General features: G+C 44.3%; 1 protein-coding gene across 3 annotated transcripts in view; it reads right to left on the bottom strand.

The window, feature by feature from the left end:
* Positions 1–16,767, bottom strand: part of GOLGA3 (golgin A3) — a 46,077-nt gene that overhangs the window by 8,966 nt on the left and 20,344 nt on the right. For all 3 annotated transcript variants that reach the window (XR_003753991.2, XM_029048393.2, XM_029048402.2), the window contains exons 9-19: positions 15,666–15,803; positions 14,690–14,851; positions 12,320–12,688; positions 10,414–10,491; positions 9,931–10,194; positions 8,744–8,838; positions 7,653–7,869; positions 4,624–4,767; positions 2,658–2,855; positions 1,661–1,777; positions 983–1,122 (exon numbers count right to left, since the gene is read on the bottom strand). Coding sequence is in view for 2 of the 3 variants with exons in the window: in XM_029048393.2 (XP_028904226.1) it covers positions 983–1,122; positions 1,661–1,777; positions 2,658–2,855; positions 4,624–4,767; positions 7,653–7,869; positions 8,744–8,838; positions 9,931–10,194; positions 10,414–10,491; positions 12,320–12,688; positions 14,690–14,851; positions 15,666–15,803 (1,922 nt within the window). In the remaining variant the exon portion in view is untranslated. The remainder of the gene's footprint in view (positions 1–982; positions 1,123–1,660; positions 1,778–2,657; positions 2,856–4,623; positions 4,768–7,652; positions 7,870–8,743; positions 8,839–9,930; positions 10,195–10,413; positions 10,492–12,319; positions 12,689–14,689; positions 14,852–15,665; positions 15,804–16,767) is intronic.

Here is a 16,767-nt window from a genome sequence, read left to right as displayed (position 1 = left end):
TATTTTCTCTCTCTGGCTAAAACCCAGTAGGAACCGCTAATGAGCCGCAATCTGGAAGTGAGACGAGACGGATTATTTACCGAAGACGATGGCGGCCCACAGTAACCCATGTCTAATAAAATCAGTGGAGCGGCCCAGCCGGGTAGATGCTCCATCTGTGCTCACAGCAGGGCTTAGGCTATAAACTGGGACTTTACTGCGACCGACACTCTTGGGTATCGTTAGGACTTTGGGGGGCTCTGGCCAATTACGCTGATGATCTACTTAAGAAGGCATAGACCGATAACCAGAAGGGGAGTTGGCAGTAGAGGTTGCCATTCTAATCCTCTTCCTCTTGGGTTTTATAGGAGAATCGTCTCAACTGCAGGGCTGAAGAAAACATTATTTGGTCCCTCAGATGGAACTACTGGGCAGGAGAGATTTTTCCTAAGAACATTCTTTCAAAACTTCATCACCAGGCCCGTGCTCAGAACTTTACCTTTTAATAATACCATAAATCAGTGAAATTCCAATAGGAGCCAATGGAATTGCCAACAACCTCTAATCCTATTCTCAATTAATTTACTGTAGAGGTTTGGACATGCATGCTGTAAGCACTGTCTCTACGCTGCCGTATTCTTTGGGTTGAGAACTGGGTCATCAAGATCCCCTCTCAAGGCTGTTGGCCTTTCCTTTCCCTCTCACGGCTGGTACTGGGAAAACGAGGAAGGGGGAAACAGAGTGTCCCAATCCCCCAGCATTCTGGGAGCGCATTCTGCATTTTAAGCCCCACAGTGCCGGCTGAGATCCCCCAAGGGTGAACTGAGCAAGTGTCAGTCCAGATCTGGAACTGCCTCACCCTCACTAAAGAGAGCTTCTTTCTGACAGGGGGCTATGGAGAATAGCTGTTTGGAGATTCCTGGGGCCTTAGGGACTCTCTAAGAAAACCCTCATTTCCTGCTAAGGAGCTGGGCTGCAGACTCTTCAATTCTGGGACACTTACTGCAATTTGTCCACTTCAGCTTGCAGCGTCTGGACCAGCTGCTCTTTGGCTAGTAGTTCCTTCTTCACCTCACTGAGTTCCAGGGAAGCTGCTGTGAAATGACGACGGTTGTGTCCTGCGTCCGCCTTGGTTGCTGCCACCTGAAGAAAGGGCGGAAGGCTTAAAGCTAACTGCACCCCAAATGTCCGGGGTTGGGAGGTCCTCCCTGCATCCCTTTCCCATCATACTGGAAAGGTGAACAAACAATTAATAGCCTTGGCTAAATAAGGGCTCTTCATTTCTGGTGGAGAGAGACGCTCACTTTCCTCATCTGTAAAATGGAGAAATGATCCCTGCTCTCTTTCCCTCGGACTGTGAGTCTGGCGAGCAGACATGGATTGTGTGTCTGGCAGGTACTTTGGCTCTCAACACGGTGCTTGACACGTATAAGTGCTTAATAATTATTTTATTCTCCAACTGTCTTTCTGATTTGGGACCAAGAAGATGCTTAATTTACCAAGAGTTGGGAAAGTTTTGTTATTTAAGAGCTGCACATCCCCATCGTCTTCCATTAGCGGGTAAATTCCTTTGGGTAGGGATGGGCTACTTGATTCTGTACTTCCCAGGAGTCTAGTACAGTATACCTCACCAAATGGGTGCTGGACAAACACTCCTCCTGACTGGAAACTGGTCACATACCTGTTCCTTAAGATTGTTCACTTTCTTCTTTTCCTTGTCTAGAGCCGCCTGTAAGGTCTGAATAAGTTTTTTCACCTGCTGGTCCTCTTCCTCTTTGCGCTGGAGAACTGCTTGCACCTAAACCACATAACCGTAACAGAGATTAAAGCGGCAGAGCAAGTGCCAGGAAGCCAACCGGAAACTATGCGGAGTGAAAACTCCCCAGACGAGAAGTGCATTACATACTGTGGCAATACCCAGGAGACTGGAATTCTAATAAAAACATCTGCCTTTTTTTTTTTTTAATGGATCCTTAAGTCCTCAAAAGGCGGCATGGCCTAATGAAAAGAGCACCAGACTGGGAGGCGAGAGATGCAGGTTCTAATCCCGGTTCTACCACTCACCTGCTGTATGATCTTTCTCTCTGCCTCCATTTCTGCAGCTTTAAAATGGGATTAATTGTTGTTCTCTCTTCCTCTTAGACCGTAAGCCCCATAAAGGATAGGGGCTGGCTTTGATCTGATTATCTTATTACTTATTCCGATATATGGCACATTGTCAGTGTTTAGTACAACTATTTTTATTATTATTTTTATTACTAAGTTTCAAAACAAAAATTAATAGTTGGCATAAAAAGTTCACAGGGACAACGGTGTCCTCTCACCCTGCATCTTAGAGTTTCTGAAAGCAAAGGGGCAGAGGGAAGAGGAGGAACAGAGCAACATGATCCCTGGGCAGTCTTAGGAGCCTCAAACAAACAACTCCCCTCCTCCCTGCCATGCTAGAGTGTTGGGAGAGGACCAGAGGCAGTGGGTTCCCGAGTCTGTTTCCGAGTCCCTCGCAAGGATGGGTACGCATTAGCGGCTTTTGCTAAATGAGGTCATAGGAGCATGCGGCAAATTTTTCTCACAAGTTACCGGAAAAATCTCTCGACTAATAAATCTTTAAGCCAGTGATTTGATTTAAGAGCTACCGGGATTCCAAGAGCTACTCCGAGACAGGAAAGGGCCTGGGATACCTGCAAGTTCAGTTGCACTAAATCTGCCTCTCTCTTGGCTAAAGCTGTTTCCAGGATGCTGTTGTGCTCCCGCAGGGCTGCGTTGGACTGCCCCAGCCCTGTCAGTTTCCCTCGTTCATGCTCCAGGTCCAGAGCCAATTTCTTATTCTGCTCCTCGAGGCGTTTGATCTTCCTCCTGAAGCCTCTAGATTCCTGAAGCTAAAACCGAAGAATAAGAGTGAAAGAGGGATCGGGACAAAATTCTTCTGAGAGGCAAACTGGTGCAAAATACAGGGCAACGATTTCCATTAGAGGCTGCCCCACTTTTCTCTTCAATGAGGATCTTGTTTCCTCTCCAGGGTGGATGGGAGAAGCAGAGAAGAAACAGCATGGCCTGATGGAAAGGCCCCAGGACAGGGAGTGGAGAGGACTGAGAGTCGAGAGACCAGGTTCTAATCCTGCCTCTGTCTCTCGCTTAGTGTGGGACCTTGGGCAAGTCACTTCACTTTTCAGTGCCTCAGTTTCCTCATCTGTAAAATGGGGATTCAATACCTGTTCTCCCCCCCGACCTTCTCAGATTTAGAGCCCCATGTCAGAAAAGAACTGTGTCTTCTCTGACTGTATTCAGCCCAGTGTTTGGTACATAATGATAATAATAATAACAATGATGGTGTTTGTTAAGCACTTACTATGTGCCCAGCACTGTTCTAAGTGCTGAAATGATGGTATTTGTTAAGCGCTTACTGTGTGCCCAGCACTGTTCTAAGCGCTGAAATGATGGTATTTGGTAAGCACTTACTATGTGCCAAGTACTGTTCTAAGCACTGGGGGCAGATACAAGGTTATCAGGTTGTCCCACATGGGGCTCAGAGTCTTAATCCCCATTTTCCAGATGAGGGAACTGAGGCACAGAGAAGTTTAGTGCGTTGCCCTAAGTCACACAGCTGACAAGTGGAGGAGCCGGGATTAGAACCCACGACCTCTGACTCCCAAGCCCGGGCTATTTTTCACTAAGCCACGCTACATAATCAGCCCTTAACAAATACTGCAATTATCATTGTTGTTGTTGCTGCTGAACTTACCAGTAAAGCATCCTCAATTCTCCATTACTCAAAACTCCCCTTCCCTAAAATGGGCAAATGAGGGGAGCAGCCCATGCCATCTTCCACAGGGTCAGGCTACAAATCAGGGGCAGCGAGAAGGGAAAAGGGGAAGCAGCCAGACCATCATACCAACGTTGCGAGGGTTGGGACGGCTACACCAAGGACGGCCCCATCTGCACTGATGGGGCTTGAGGATTATTCTTTTTTTTTTTCTTATGCTATTTGGTAAGCACTTACTATATGCCACACACACTGTTCTAAGCCTAGGGGTAGATACAAGATAATCAGGTTGGACACAGTCTGTGTCCCACATGTGGCTCACAGTCCTACATTCCCATTTTACAGATTAAGTAACAGGCACAGAGAAGTGGCTTGCCCAAGGTCCCACAGCATTCAAGTGGCAGAGCTGGGTTTAGAACCCAGGTGCTTCTAACGCCCAGACCCGTGCTCTATCCACTAAGCCACATTACTTTTATTTTTTGCTGTTCATCAGAATGTGATTAAAAGCACCAGCTAAATTCTTAATTCACAAGCACTTTGTGACTTCAATCTTATAGAAGCAAGGTGCTGGACAAAAAATTTTCAAGGAATCATTACCCAATCTGGAAAGCAGTACAGCTAGTGGCTAATACTGTGAAATGAATGACAAGATAAGAAATTAATGTTAGCCTCCCCATCACATAGTAAGCACTTAATTAATAGCACAATTATTAATATTATTGCCTCACTACTAATAAAAAAACCAGTCAGAGTGGGTAAATACAAGAACATTCCTCCCTGGAGATAGGATGGCAGCACACAGGTATTTTCAAATATGGTCATTATCGTACAGTAGTTGGAAGGCCTTGCCACTGTTGATCCCTGAGAAAAGTCCAAGGAATTACCTCATCTTCTAGTTCAATCACTTTCTCCCGGTATTCCTCCAACTCTTGACTGGTGAGAGAAATGATTTCTTGCAGTTCTTTCTCCAGTACCATCTTACTATGGCTGACTGCTTGCAGCTCCGCCTCCAGAGCCTGAATTCTTTCCTGAAAACAGAGAATAAAGTCTTGTTTGGTTCACTCAAATAGTCACATAATAGCACATGATGGAAAAAAAGGAAGGACGGAAGGCCTCTTGGAGGAGATGTGGCTTGAATAATGCTTTGTAGGTGGACATAGTGACGGTTTGGCGTATATGGATGGGGAGGGAGTTTCAGGTTATAACAAACTAGAGAAAGAGTAGAAGAGCTAAACTATTCTCGGAGCACAGGCCTTGGAGATGCACCTATTTCTCTAAAGCCCCTCTCAGAACCCCATGTGATAACTGACCGGAGAGGCTACAGGACAACAAATGTGTGCCCTTCAGTATACTTGAGGCAAAAAAAAAAGTCCACAGATGTAACATTGGCAAAGAGTTGTGAAGCATAAATCCAGAGGTCATAGTGGACTTCACACTGAACGTGTCAACAGTGTAGTGTGGAACTGAATAAGAATTTGACATTCCTAAGTTGGGATACTTTCTACAGAAGTGCTCTGGGCATGTCACTCCCCTCCTCAAAAACCTCCAGGCACTGCTTATCAACTTTCACATAGAGCAAAAACTCCTCACTCTTGGCTTCAAAGTTCTCCATCACCTTGCCCCCTCCTACTTCACCTCCCTTCCCTCTTTCTGTTGCCCTTCCCGTACACTCTGCTCCTCTGCTGCTCACCTCCTCAGGGTCCCTCGTTTTCGCCTGTCCCGCCGTCGTCGACCCCTGGCCCACATCCTACCACTGACCTGGAATGCCCTCCTTCCTCACATCTGCCAAATTCTCTTCCCCTCTTCAAAGCCCTACTGGGAGCTGACCTCCTCCAGGAGGCCTTCCCAGACTGAGCCCACCCTTTCCCTCTGCCCCTCCTCCCCTCCCCATTGTCCCTACTCCCTCCCTCTGCTCTACCCCCTTTCTCTCCCCACAGCACTTGTGAATATTTGTATACATTATTTCTCTTTTATTAATGATGAGCATATATATCTATGATTCTATCTATCTATTTTGATGGTATTGATGCCAGTCTACTTGTTTTGTTTTACTGTCTGTTTCCTCCTTTTAGACTGTGAGCCCGTTGTTGGGCAGGGACTGTCTCTATCTGTTGCCGAACTGTACATTCCAAGCGCTTAGTACAGTGCTCTGCACACAGTAAGCACTCAATAAATACAACTGGATGAATGATACTTCTGTAATACAAAGCATTGATAAGACCCTAATGAAAGTACTGTGTTGAAATGCACACTAGAAAAGACTCTGCCCAATCTGATCAGGATATAGAGAAAAGCAATTAAAAACAGCTATAGGGCTGGAAAGCAGGTTCTAGATGGCCAAGTTACAGGAACTAGGGTTTACTGGAGAAGGAGGCTGACTGACTTAAGTATAGTCAATTCTCAGGCCTTGACTGACTGTACATGCAAACGTATGCATTCTAGCTAAACAGATACGTGTGGTTGGAATAACATTTCCTAATTCCCTAAGAGCGTTCTAGAAAGTACATTTCCAGAATGCAAAGTGAAAACATGTTCCATGGGAAAACTGGCTGTGGATGCAGCATTATTACAGGGAGGCTGTGGATGCAGCATTATTACAGGAAGACAGTTGTTTTCCCTGTGCAAGGAGGAATAAGCCAAAATTGCAATGGGGTTGGGGGGGGGGGGGGGGGAGGGGGAGGAGAGTCAGGGGACGGGAAGAAAGAACTTTCTAATCAGAAGATGACTGAATATTGTGGATTTTTTGGAAACCCACTTCTCCTCTCTGTTCCTCAATTTCCTCATGTGTAAAACAGGGATAAAATACTTTCATTCATTCATTCAATCATATTTACTGAGCACTTATTGGGTGTAAAGCACTGTACTACGCACCTGGGAGAGTACAATATAACAGACACCCACAATGAGCTCACAGTCTAGATGGGAGATAGACATTAATATAAACAGATGAATAAATCACACACACATATATGTGTGAATATATATATATATGTATATATCTTTCCCTTAGGTTGTGAGCCTTATAGGCAACAGAGACTGTATCAAATCTAATTATCTGGCATCTATCCCCTACTTAGCACACAGTAAATGTTTAAGAAATACCATATAAATATTATGTGCTTAGCACATAGTAAGTGCTTAAAAAGTTCCATCATGTGTTACATTAATGTCTGCCTCTCCCGTGAGACTGTAAGCTTCCTGGGGGCAGGGAATGTGTCGTATTGAACTCTCCCAAGTGTTCAGTACAGTGCTCAATGAGTAAGCACTTAATATGAATGATCAATTGATTTAAAAGTTGCCAAGTTAATTAACTGAAATGAATTACTACTTCTACTTAAATCCACAACACAGGGGAAAGTATTTTAAAAAAACTGCTTTTGCAGAAAAGATGCAACATTCTATAATGAAGATTCAGTATCTCCAAATGCATGACAGATTTATTAAATGACGATCTGTTATGGGCAGGGAATGTGTCTGCTAATTCTGTTGTACTGAACTCTCCCAAGCGCTTAGTACAGTGTTCTGAATATAGTATGCACTCAACAAATGCATTTGATTGATTGATTAACCAAATGTAGAAGTATTTGCTGATCCTACTGACTGGTAAAGTACCATTATAAAGGACTGCAGCAATAGAAAACCTAACTGGCTCATGGGAAATCTTCACCCTTCAAGCTTCTGATTGTTTTCACCTTAGTATATCAGAAGTTAGAGAGGACTGACGATGTATTATCAGCAAAGAGCTTAGTACAGTGCTCTGCACACAGTAAGCACTCAATAAATACGACTGAATGAATGAAGTGTTGCCAAAAAAAAAAAAAAGATGTTCCTGAGCCTAGAAAGTCATTACTTTGACGTCACTCCATCATGAGCCTGGACGACCAACCGGGAATAGGAAGGGCCATTAGCTTACATGGAGAGCTTGGTCACTTCCTCCATCGGTGATCTGGGCTCTGAGCTTGCTCAGTTCGGCTTCCGAAGACTCCTTGGCAGTGAGGGCTTCCTGCAGGCGGCGGCTGAGTATGCCCACCGCATTTTCGTAGGCTTTGTGTTTGGCTTTCATCTCTTTCTGGGCACTAGTCAAGCCTGATCCCAGGCGCTTCATCTTCTGCTTTTGTTCCGTAATAGCCCTAGAGCATGTGGAGGGGAGGAGGAAAGTCCAAAAGAGGAATGTTAGCCCTTACAGCCACCTCCAAAAAGTGCCAATTGGCATTTTCTCTAGTTAGAAACCAGTTTTTCTTGATAAATGAAGGGAGAAAATAGACACTTTTCTCCCCACCAAAAAAATCTTTAGAACAATAAGCCAACATTTTTGCAATTCAATTGCAGGCAGGTTAAGGGAATGACTTGACCAGGTTTTCCAAGGTTTGAAGTTCTAAGTCAAAAGGCCCTGTGTTTGGCATATCGCCAACTTGCAAATCGCCACACATTATTTGTAATGATTTCTACTACTTCTGATTTGATCTGTTTTCAAACCTCTCAGCCTAAGTCCAATCAATCAATAGCATTTCTCAAGCGCTTACAGTGTGCACAACACTTGCATTAAGCACAAGGGAGAATATGATACAACTGAGCTGGCAGACACAATCCCTGCCTACAAACAGACATGATTCCTGCCTACAAACTGTTTACAGTCTTCAGGAGGAGACGGATATTAAAATAAATTACAGATATGGGGATATGTCAATCTTTCGTGGGTTCATATTGCTTTGCTTGTGCTAAAGGCCTCAAGGTTTTAGTCACAGACACTGTGCCCATAAACATTAGCTTGGTCCCCCAAAGGAAAGTACCCCTAGTCTGATGCCTCTGCGTTCTTTAACAGTTTGAGAATGTTGCCTTTCTTCCCCTTATCCAGTTGCACACAAGGTGCATTATCAACCTCGATTTTCTCCAGTAGGCAAGAGTATTTGTTTCTCTCTGCATGTGCTTTAAATTTCTGGGTCTGCACAATCCGTCAGCTGCCGCTGAGAGGAGAAATGAGAATATATTAAGAGACATACTTACTTTTTGGCTTCTAGCTGCATTTGGTCTACTTGCTGTTTTAATACCTCATTCGCCTCGGTAAGAGACATCATTTGCTCTTTATCAAATTGCACCGACTTTAGAAAGAGAAAAAGAATCAAAGTGTGAGAAATGTTACAGCCACTCCTTGTACAACCTGCGATCGGTGTCTTGATTCAGTAGGAAAACGGAACTACTTTGGAAATTGTTAACTAACGGTGGTGGACTTCACGATTCGTTTGGGATTTTGAAGAAAACAGTGACAGACACGCACTTCTGCTGTTCATCACGAGACTGGCTAACTGGGGATGATTCAAGCGTAGCTTTCACAGCGTTCTGTTTAAAGACCAGAGTGGTCTACAGTGCTCGATACAATAGAAATCTTGGGAAATGCTGTAGAAAGACATTTGCATTCGAAAGCCCAAAGGCTCCAAAAGGATGTGAAGCTCTGGCCCCACCCCTGCTTCCTCCACCACAAGGGCAGAGGGTAGAGAGAAGCTCATAACTACCTGGCCCGGGGACCCAGGCCATTGCGACTGCAGAATTCTCGGGGCATTGTGTGCACAGCCTCGCTCCTCTCCTTCCATCAGGAACTCCAAGGCTCCCTCCTCTCCACATCCACTCCCCAATACGGGAAAAGGGTGAGCAGAAGTCTGCCTTCCCAACTTTTCAAATGTTGTAGCCAATGCAGCACTTTGAAACCAAGGCCTGCTCGCCTGGAGTGATGAGGTACAAAGGGACTGGGCTCTCCCCATCCCATTTGGTGTCGCTATTTTTTATCACTTTATTTAAACTGCTTTCATTGTGATTCCATAACATTTATTTTTCCTTGTTACGCACGATGACTTCCCCTACTTGGATTGTGAGCCCCTTATTGACGAGGGACGGTGTCTTCATTTGATCTTCTTGTATTTATCCCAACACAGAATTCAGTACCTTGCAGGGAGTAAGCAAGCATTTCTTAATAAATGTTAGGAACGTCAGTTCTCCCTTAATGCGTGTTGCCACTATGTATTTTAGATAGAACGCTGATATGGAATATGGAATCTGCTGACAAAGCAGGGTTCTTCAGGAAAGTGACCCCCTACACCCCCAGTATGGGAGAACAATTGATAACAACAATAATAAATCCACTTTAAAAATCATGCCACCACAACTCAACACAGGCCAAGTCCCTCCACTCCCCAGACCTGTAGTTGTGTTTCCATTTCATCCCGTTCTTTCTGCACCACTTGGAGATGCCCTTCCAGATCTGTCATCTGCTGGTGAACCTGGGACAACTGCTTCTGTAACCTTGAATGCTCCACTTCCACGGACTTCTTATCTCCCTGAAGTTGAATTAGCTCCTGCCTTAACATCTTTACTTCTGAGTCCAGCTTTTTCTTCGTTGCTTTTAGCTCACTGATCAGCTGGTCCTTGGAACTGGCATCCCTTCGGTAGGCTTCCACCATCACCTAATGGAACACGTAGGTACACATCGGAGAAAACGACTTTAAAACATTCCCACACTTGTTTCAGCATTTCCCTCCACTCCAGCAGGATATCAACTGACGTCTAACACCACTTTTAATAGCTCGTGGGGGCAATTACATAGCTGATTCATCTGAGGGTTGGCTTAGGGGATAGATGAGTGAGAATTTCCCACTTGAAGCAGGCTAAATTCAGTATTTTACCTTCTGTTGTAGGAACTGTTCCTTGACTTTCTGTGCCTGCTTCTTCAGGGTAGCACTTTCCTGTTGTAAGTTTTCCACCTAAGACAGGAACCACAAGGACACTGTATTACATTGGCAACAAGCTAGTCTACTGATTCCTTATGGAAAGTCGTGGGTCAGTGATTCGTGTTATCACTACTTAACTCCACTAGGCATTACTGAGATAAAGGGCAATAGCAGTAGTGATAATATACACATTTGAAAGAAATATAAAGCTAGGGTTCAGTTAATAGACATGCTTAATAGACTTAATCAGTTATTTCTTCTTTACTACTCTACTGTGCAATATAAAGGGAAGTAGTGGGCCGGTGAAAAGAGCCTGGGCCTAGGAGTCTGAGGACCTGAGTTCTAATCCCAGCTCCACAACTTGTCTGCTGTGTGACCAGGGGCAAGTTACTTCTCTGCACCTAAAATACCTCATCTGCAAAATAGGGATTAGGACTGAGCCCCACGTGGAACATGAACTATGTCCAACCTAATTATCTTGTATTTATCCAAATGCTTAATACAATACCTAAGAGAGAGTAATAATAATAATAATGATGTTGGTATTTGTTAAGCACTTACTATGTGCAGAGCACTGTTCTAAGGGCTGGGGTAGACACAGGAGAATCAGGTTGTCCCACGTGGGGCTCACAGTCTTAATCCCCATTTTACAGATGAGGTAACTGAGGTAACAGAGTAAGCACTTAACAAATACCATTTAACAATAATGTGACTAAAGTGCAAGACTAATAATGATTTTTAAACATACAAATATACATATACAGTATACAGGGAGACATTATTCAAAAAAGAGATAGAACATCTACTGTTTGGCTCCTAGGCCAATGGTTTAATAATCTTAGCCAGCTCTCAATTAGTGGTATTTCAATCACTGGACTTTCCAGTCACTGAATAATAATAATAATAATGTTGGTATTTGTTAAGCGCTTACTATGTGCCGAGCACTGCTCTAAGCGCTGGGGTAGACACAGGGGAATCAGGTTGTCCCACGTGGGGCTCACAGTCTTAATCCCCATTTTACAGATGAGGGAACTGAGGCACCGAGAAGTTAAGTGACTTGCCCAAAGTCACACAGCTGGCAAGTGGCAGAGCCGGGGTTCAAACCCATGACCTCTGACTCCAAAGCCCGTGCTCTTTCCAGTGAGCCACGCTGCTTCTCAGTGAGCCACGCTGCTTCTCCAAAGCAAGTATACTCCACGCTGAGTATTCCAAAGCACACTCTTAGATATTACTGTTTGTAATTAATAGCATTTATTGAGTGTTGTGTGTCGAGAAACTGAATTAAGCACTCGAGAGAGAGTATAATACAATAGAGTTGGTAGACCTGATCCTTCTCCACAAGGAGTTTACAGTCTAGAGGGAAAGTTTTGGAAGCCACCCAGTGCTCCCTCAACATAGACTGGCCCTCTTCTTTTTGGTAAAGAGTAGATTGGAATGCTTGATGAATAGAATACAAGAAAACTGGAGAACCATCATTGATTCTCAAATTACTGGAATATTTTGATTGCTTTTTTAAATTTCTGATTTACCAACCATCAAGAGAGATGGCCGACTGACCTCAGAGGCAAACCTCAGCTCCATGACTCAAAGCAGAGTAACTGAGACATCACGGGAATAAAATGCCTAGAGTTCCTCTGAATGAATAGCTATGTGATTGAATCTCATTTTCCTCTAAAGAGTGTGCAAATCTCAGTAATCTTTCTTGCACTCAGTGACCCAGCCTCAAGTTTTTGAAAGGAAGATGCTAAAAAAGCTAAAAAATATATATTAAATTTATTTTCTCCAAGACATCCAAACACTTGCATGTACTTTTTTACACAACATTAGTACTGCGAGCAAAACAAACAGCAAATCTCATTACCTGGCTGGACTTTATAGCTATTTCTTGCCTCAAATGCTCTAAAACTTCTGAGGCCACTTCGCTCCCTTCTTCCAAGTGTTTTGCCCCTTCCTCAAATTCTTCCTTGCCAGTTTTTGCTGCCTGCAGCGCCACCTCCAAGACGATTTTCTCATTCTGCAAGAACTGGATCATGTCCTCCTTGGATAGAGCATCTCCCTGGAGTTCCTCTAATCTGGCCTCCAGCTCGTCATACCGGGTCTGAAGGTCACCGAGGGACTGCTCTTTGGTGTGCAGTGTCTCCTGGGTCAGGGTAAGCTGCTTCATGATGTCCATATGCTCTTGCTGTAATGTTTCAAGCTGCAGATCGCGCTGATGTAAAGTCAACCTCACCTTCAGATATCACAATACCAAAGAATCATGGGTCAATAAGTTTACCCCAAAACCCACCGAAAACTTGTCTTAGTACCCTACCTCGTCTATTCGACCAGTACACTGCTTTAAGTGGAAATTAAAAGTCTGAGGCAAAACTGACAACCGCCCATAAATTCACAGATAGCCCATATAAACTACCTAAGATTGATCATCCCCATCAATGAATTAGCAATAGTATTTATTACGGGCTTCCTGTGTGCAGAGTACTGTTCTAAGCATTGGGAAAGAATACACTACTGGGAATTAGACATGTTCCCTGTCCCTCAGGAAGGCTCACGATCTAGAAAAGTCCCCAGAAGGTTGATGTTGGAAACTATGAGTGACTTCCCTGTGGCCTCAGGTCTGCGGGGGTGGTCCTCAGTTACTGGGGCAATGGCAGTAACCAATTAATTTCTGGGAAGGACGGGCCAGGAAGCGCTGCCCTCCCTGGCCAATCAACAGTGGCAGAAGCTCCAGAGCCAGAATTTGGGCCAAGCTGCACTTGCTGCTCCCCAGTGGGGAGGGAGCAACTCACCTATTTGGCTGCCAGGGTCGGGCCAGGTGAGCCGCTCAACGATACCTCCTTCTCCTCTTCCCTGCACCCCAGCTACTAGCTCCCACTAGCCACCAGGATCCCCCAGCCCTCTTTCCAAATCATGCACTCAGGGCCATCCACCTGACTGGTCAAAAGGCAGGGAGAGGTGGGAAAGGAATAAAGGAAGAGGGAAGGGGAAAAGGGAAGTGCCTTTAAATTCTCCCTTATTCCCCTTTTCTCTCCTTTCTCCTACCTCTTATCTTTCCTCTGACTCTATCCTTCCCTCATCTATTCCTTAGTACCTCTCTCTCCTTCCCTTGGGAGTCAGTTTGCCCGGGACAGGAGGACCAAAGAGCTGCTGATTGAGAGCTTTGTGGCAGGAGGAGGAGGAGAAAGAGGACTGGGGAAGGGAGAGAGGGAGGGAAGGAAGAGGAGGAGGGTGGAAGAGGAGGGAGGAGGGAGAGGGCATGAAGAGGGGGGATGTGGTTTCTAGACAACTTCTTGTTTCTCCCCGATATCCCTCCCTCCCCCAGCCTGGGGATCTGCATGCCTTGCAGAGCTCTCACCCTATTAGCTGGGCACTCGGCCTAGCTATAGGGTAAATAGGTGCCACAACAGCAGCGTGGCTCAGTGGAAAGAGCCTGGGCTTCGGAGTCAGAGGTCATGGGTTCGACTCCCGGCTCTGCCACTTGTTAGCTGCGTGACTGTGGGCAAATCACTTCACTTCTCTATGCCTCAGTTACCTCATCTGTAAAATGGGAATTAACTGTGAGCCTCACTTTGGATGACCTGATTACCCTGTATCTACCCCAACGCTTAGAACAGTGCTCTGCACATAGTAAGCGCTTAACAAATACCAACATTATTATTATTATTATTATTAATGTCCAATTGCCACCCTATATTCGGTTAATTTTTTTTCCCACAATGAGTTTAAAAAAAAACAGCCTTCTCAGCCATAGGCAATCTTAATTTGAGGGGGCCCTAGAAGTTTGAGACTACCACTCTGAGTGGCCTCTTCATCTTTGAAAAATTTTGGCATTCAACAGATTTACTGAAGCAATTCAGGATTTGGTAAAATGACCTTCATGTTTTCAAAATTACCACTTGGAATTTTAAAGGTTTAATGTTTTTAACAGTAAAATTGCTTTTCTCGAAACAAGAAATGTTGGGCAAGTTATATAAATGTCTAAGAACCACACAAAATCCTACATCGATACATTGGTTTAAGGTTACTCAATCTCCATTTACTATCAATTACATTTGTTGAGTGCTTACTGAGTGCAAAGCACTGACCTAAGCACTTGGAAGAGCAAAATACAACAGAATCGGTAAGCATGTTCTCTGCCCACAAGGAGCTTACAGTCTTACAGTCTAGTCTATTATTACTACCTAATAATAGATACTTTCTTTGAAGCAGCTCTGAAACATCTAATAGTGGCTACCTGCTCCAATTCTTGTTCCAAAGATGTTGCAGAATCTGCCATTTTCTGCAGTTGTTCTTTCTCATCCTCAAACTCCTCCAGTTTTCTTTGTAGATCCTCTTCCACCATTATTTTAGCTTCTTGGATCTGAACAAATGCGGCTTCTTGATCTAGCATGTCGGCCTAGACAAAAATACATAAATAGAAAAACAAAAAAGGATTCTATGTAAAAAATAGCTTATTATATTTAAACCAGCATGGGTAACTTCACTACTCATTTCAACTTGAACAAACCCTTACTGAAATTTGAATGGACTTTTATCAACTGCATCCAAAGAATGTATGTGCATATTTTTTCAAGAAAACATACATCTGCCCAGGACTACTTAATATGTTCTTTCTGATTTGCACAAATTAAATCATAGAATATTAGAGCTGGAAGAGACAGCAGAAAGAGATCAATTGGTTTCAGCCTCTGCCTCTGGGAAGACTAATTATTACAAATCTAAGAGAGAACCAGTCAATTCTGTTCATAAAACATCTACAAGGAGATAGTAAGAAAGGGCAAGCTACAGAAAAAAATATTTTTGTCATTAAAATATCCCAATTGAAAATACCAATAACAAAATGAATTTTCAGGGATTTCCGGAGTCCAAAACATCAGCATCACTTACTTGCCTTCATTTTCACAAATGTGAAGTGTGTGCAGGTCAGTGGCAGAGCTGGGACTGGGAATCTAGGGTTTTTGACTCATGCTCTTTCCACTAGGCCAAACTGAATATTTGCAATGGTCATTGTCAACTGAAAATGACTCAAAAGGGCATATTGTCCATACCAAAATCACCAAGCCACGAATGGAATCCGGACACCTTGTGTATCATTCTCAACTGGATTGCTCTTCTGTTAGACATGGTAATTCTGGGTGCTTTCTTATTCCGTTCTTATAAGCCACTGCCAAATATGCGTCAGAATCCAAGAGAGCTCACGAAATCTTTACCTCAATGTTTTGGAGCTGGGCTGCAATGCGTTCCTTTTCCTTGATGGACCTGTGCTGGGTCTCTGTCAGTTGGTGGGACAAAGAGACATTCTCAAGTTTGAGGTGCTCCAGCATGCCAGCCTGAGTCATCTGGCCAGCCTGAGGGGACAAGACGAGATCAATGCACAGAATATGAAATGAGAGAATTGATGGAAAAGTTTGCAGCTTGATGGTGGTGAGGATCTGAATGGGGAGATCCCAGACTGCGAAAAATGCCTAAATACCCCCTCACAGTTCTTCTTGTAGAACACCAAATCTTCTTTAATTAGCCCAAGTCAGCAAAAGGCAAATTAAGGACTAGCTCAGATTATACACCTCACCACTGTTCTCCAGAATTTTCAGCTTCTGAATAACTGCCACGCTGGCATGGTCCCCGGTGGGGGAGAAGTTAATTCATTCAATAGTATTTATTATTACCCCCCCGAATGCAGCGGACCAGGGCTCCGACAAGAAAACAGGAGCCCGAACTGTCATTCTGTTTTCCGGGGCTGCGCCAGACTCCACAGGGACTGGAGAGGGACCAGGGAGGGCCCGCAGATCTTAGCGGCAGGGGGCTGCCGCTGGCAGCAAGGACACTCTTTACAAAGCCCCTCTCCTCTCTCCCTCCCCTTATTATTCTCAAGCCTGGTGTTGCTTCTATTGCAGAAACTATTAATGTTTTCTGAGTCCCTTCCGAGTAGGCTTCACCTCTTCCCTTTCACTCAAAGGGTGAGTGGTTTCACTCAGACCTTGTTTTCAACTGGTCTCCTGGATCATGCCTTTTCATCTGTGTGGAATTCTCTTCCCTTTTCAAACTCGACAGGTTACAGGTTATTCCCTCTTCAAAGTCTCCCTGAAAATCCATACCCTCCAGGAAGCATTTTTGGATTAATGCCACCGCCCCACATCACATCAACCCTATACCCACCATTAGCATTTAGGTATTTACAATCATCCTCAGCATTTTGCATACATACACACTATTAGAGACACAGAGGCACAGATAAGTGGCATAAATTGATCTCTGAACACTATTCATCTGCTTCAGCCACATTCTCCCTACTACCAGCAATGTCCTTGTTCT

The sequence above is a fragment of the Ornithorhynchus anatinus genome, chromosome 2 (genome assembly GCF_004115215.2).
Source record: "Ornithorhynchus anatinus isolate Pmale09 chromosome 2, mOrnAna1.pri.v4, whole genome shotgun sequence".
Taxonomy (NCBI): domain Eukaryota; kingdom Metazoa; phylum Chordata; class Mammalia; order Monotremata; family Ornithorhynchidae; genus Ornithorhynchus; species Ornithorhynchus anatinus.
This window is presented reverse-complemented; position numbering and strand designations above follow the sequence as displayed.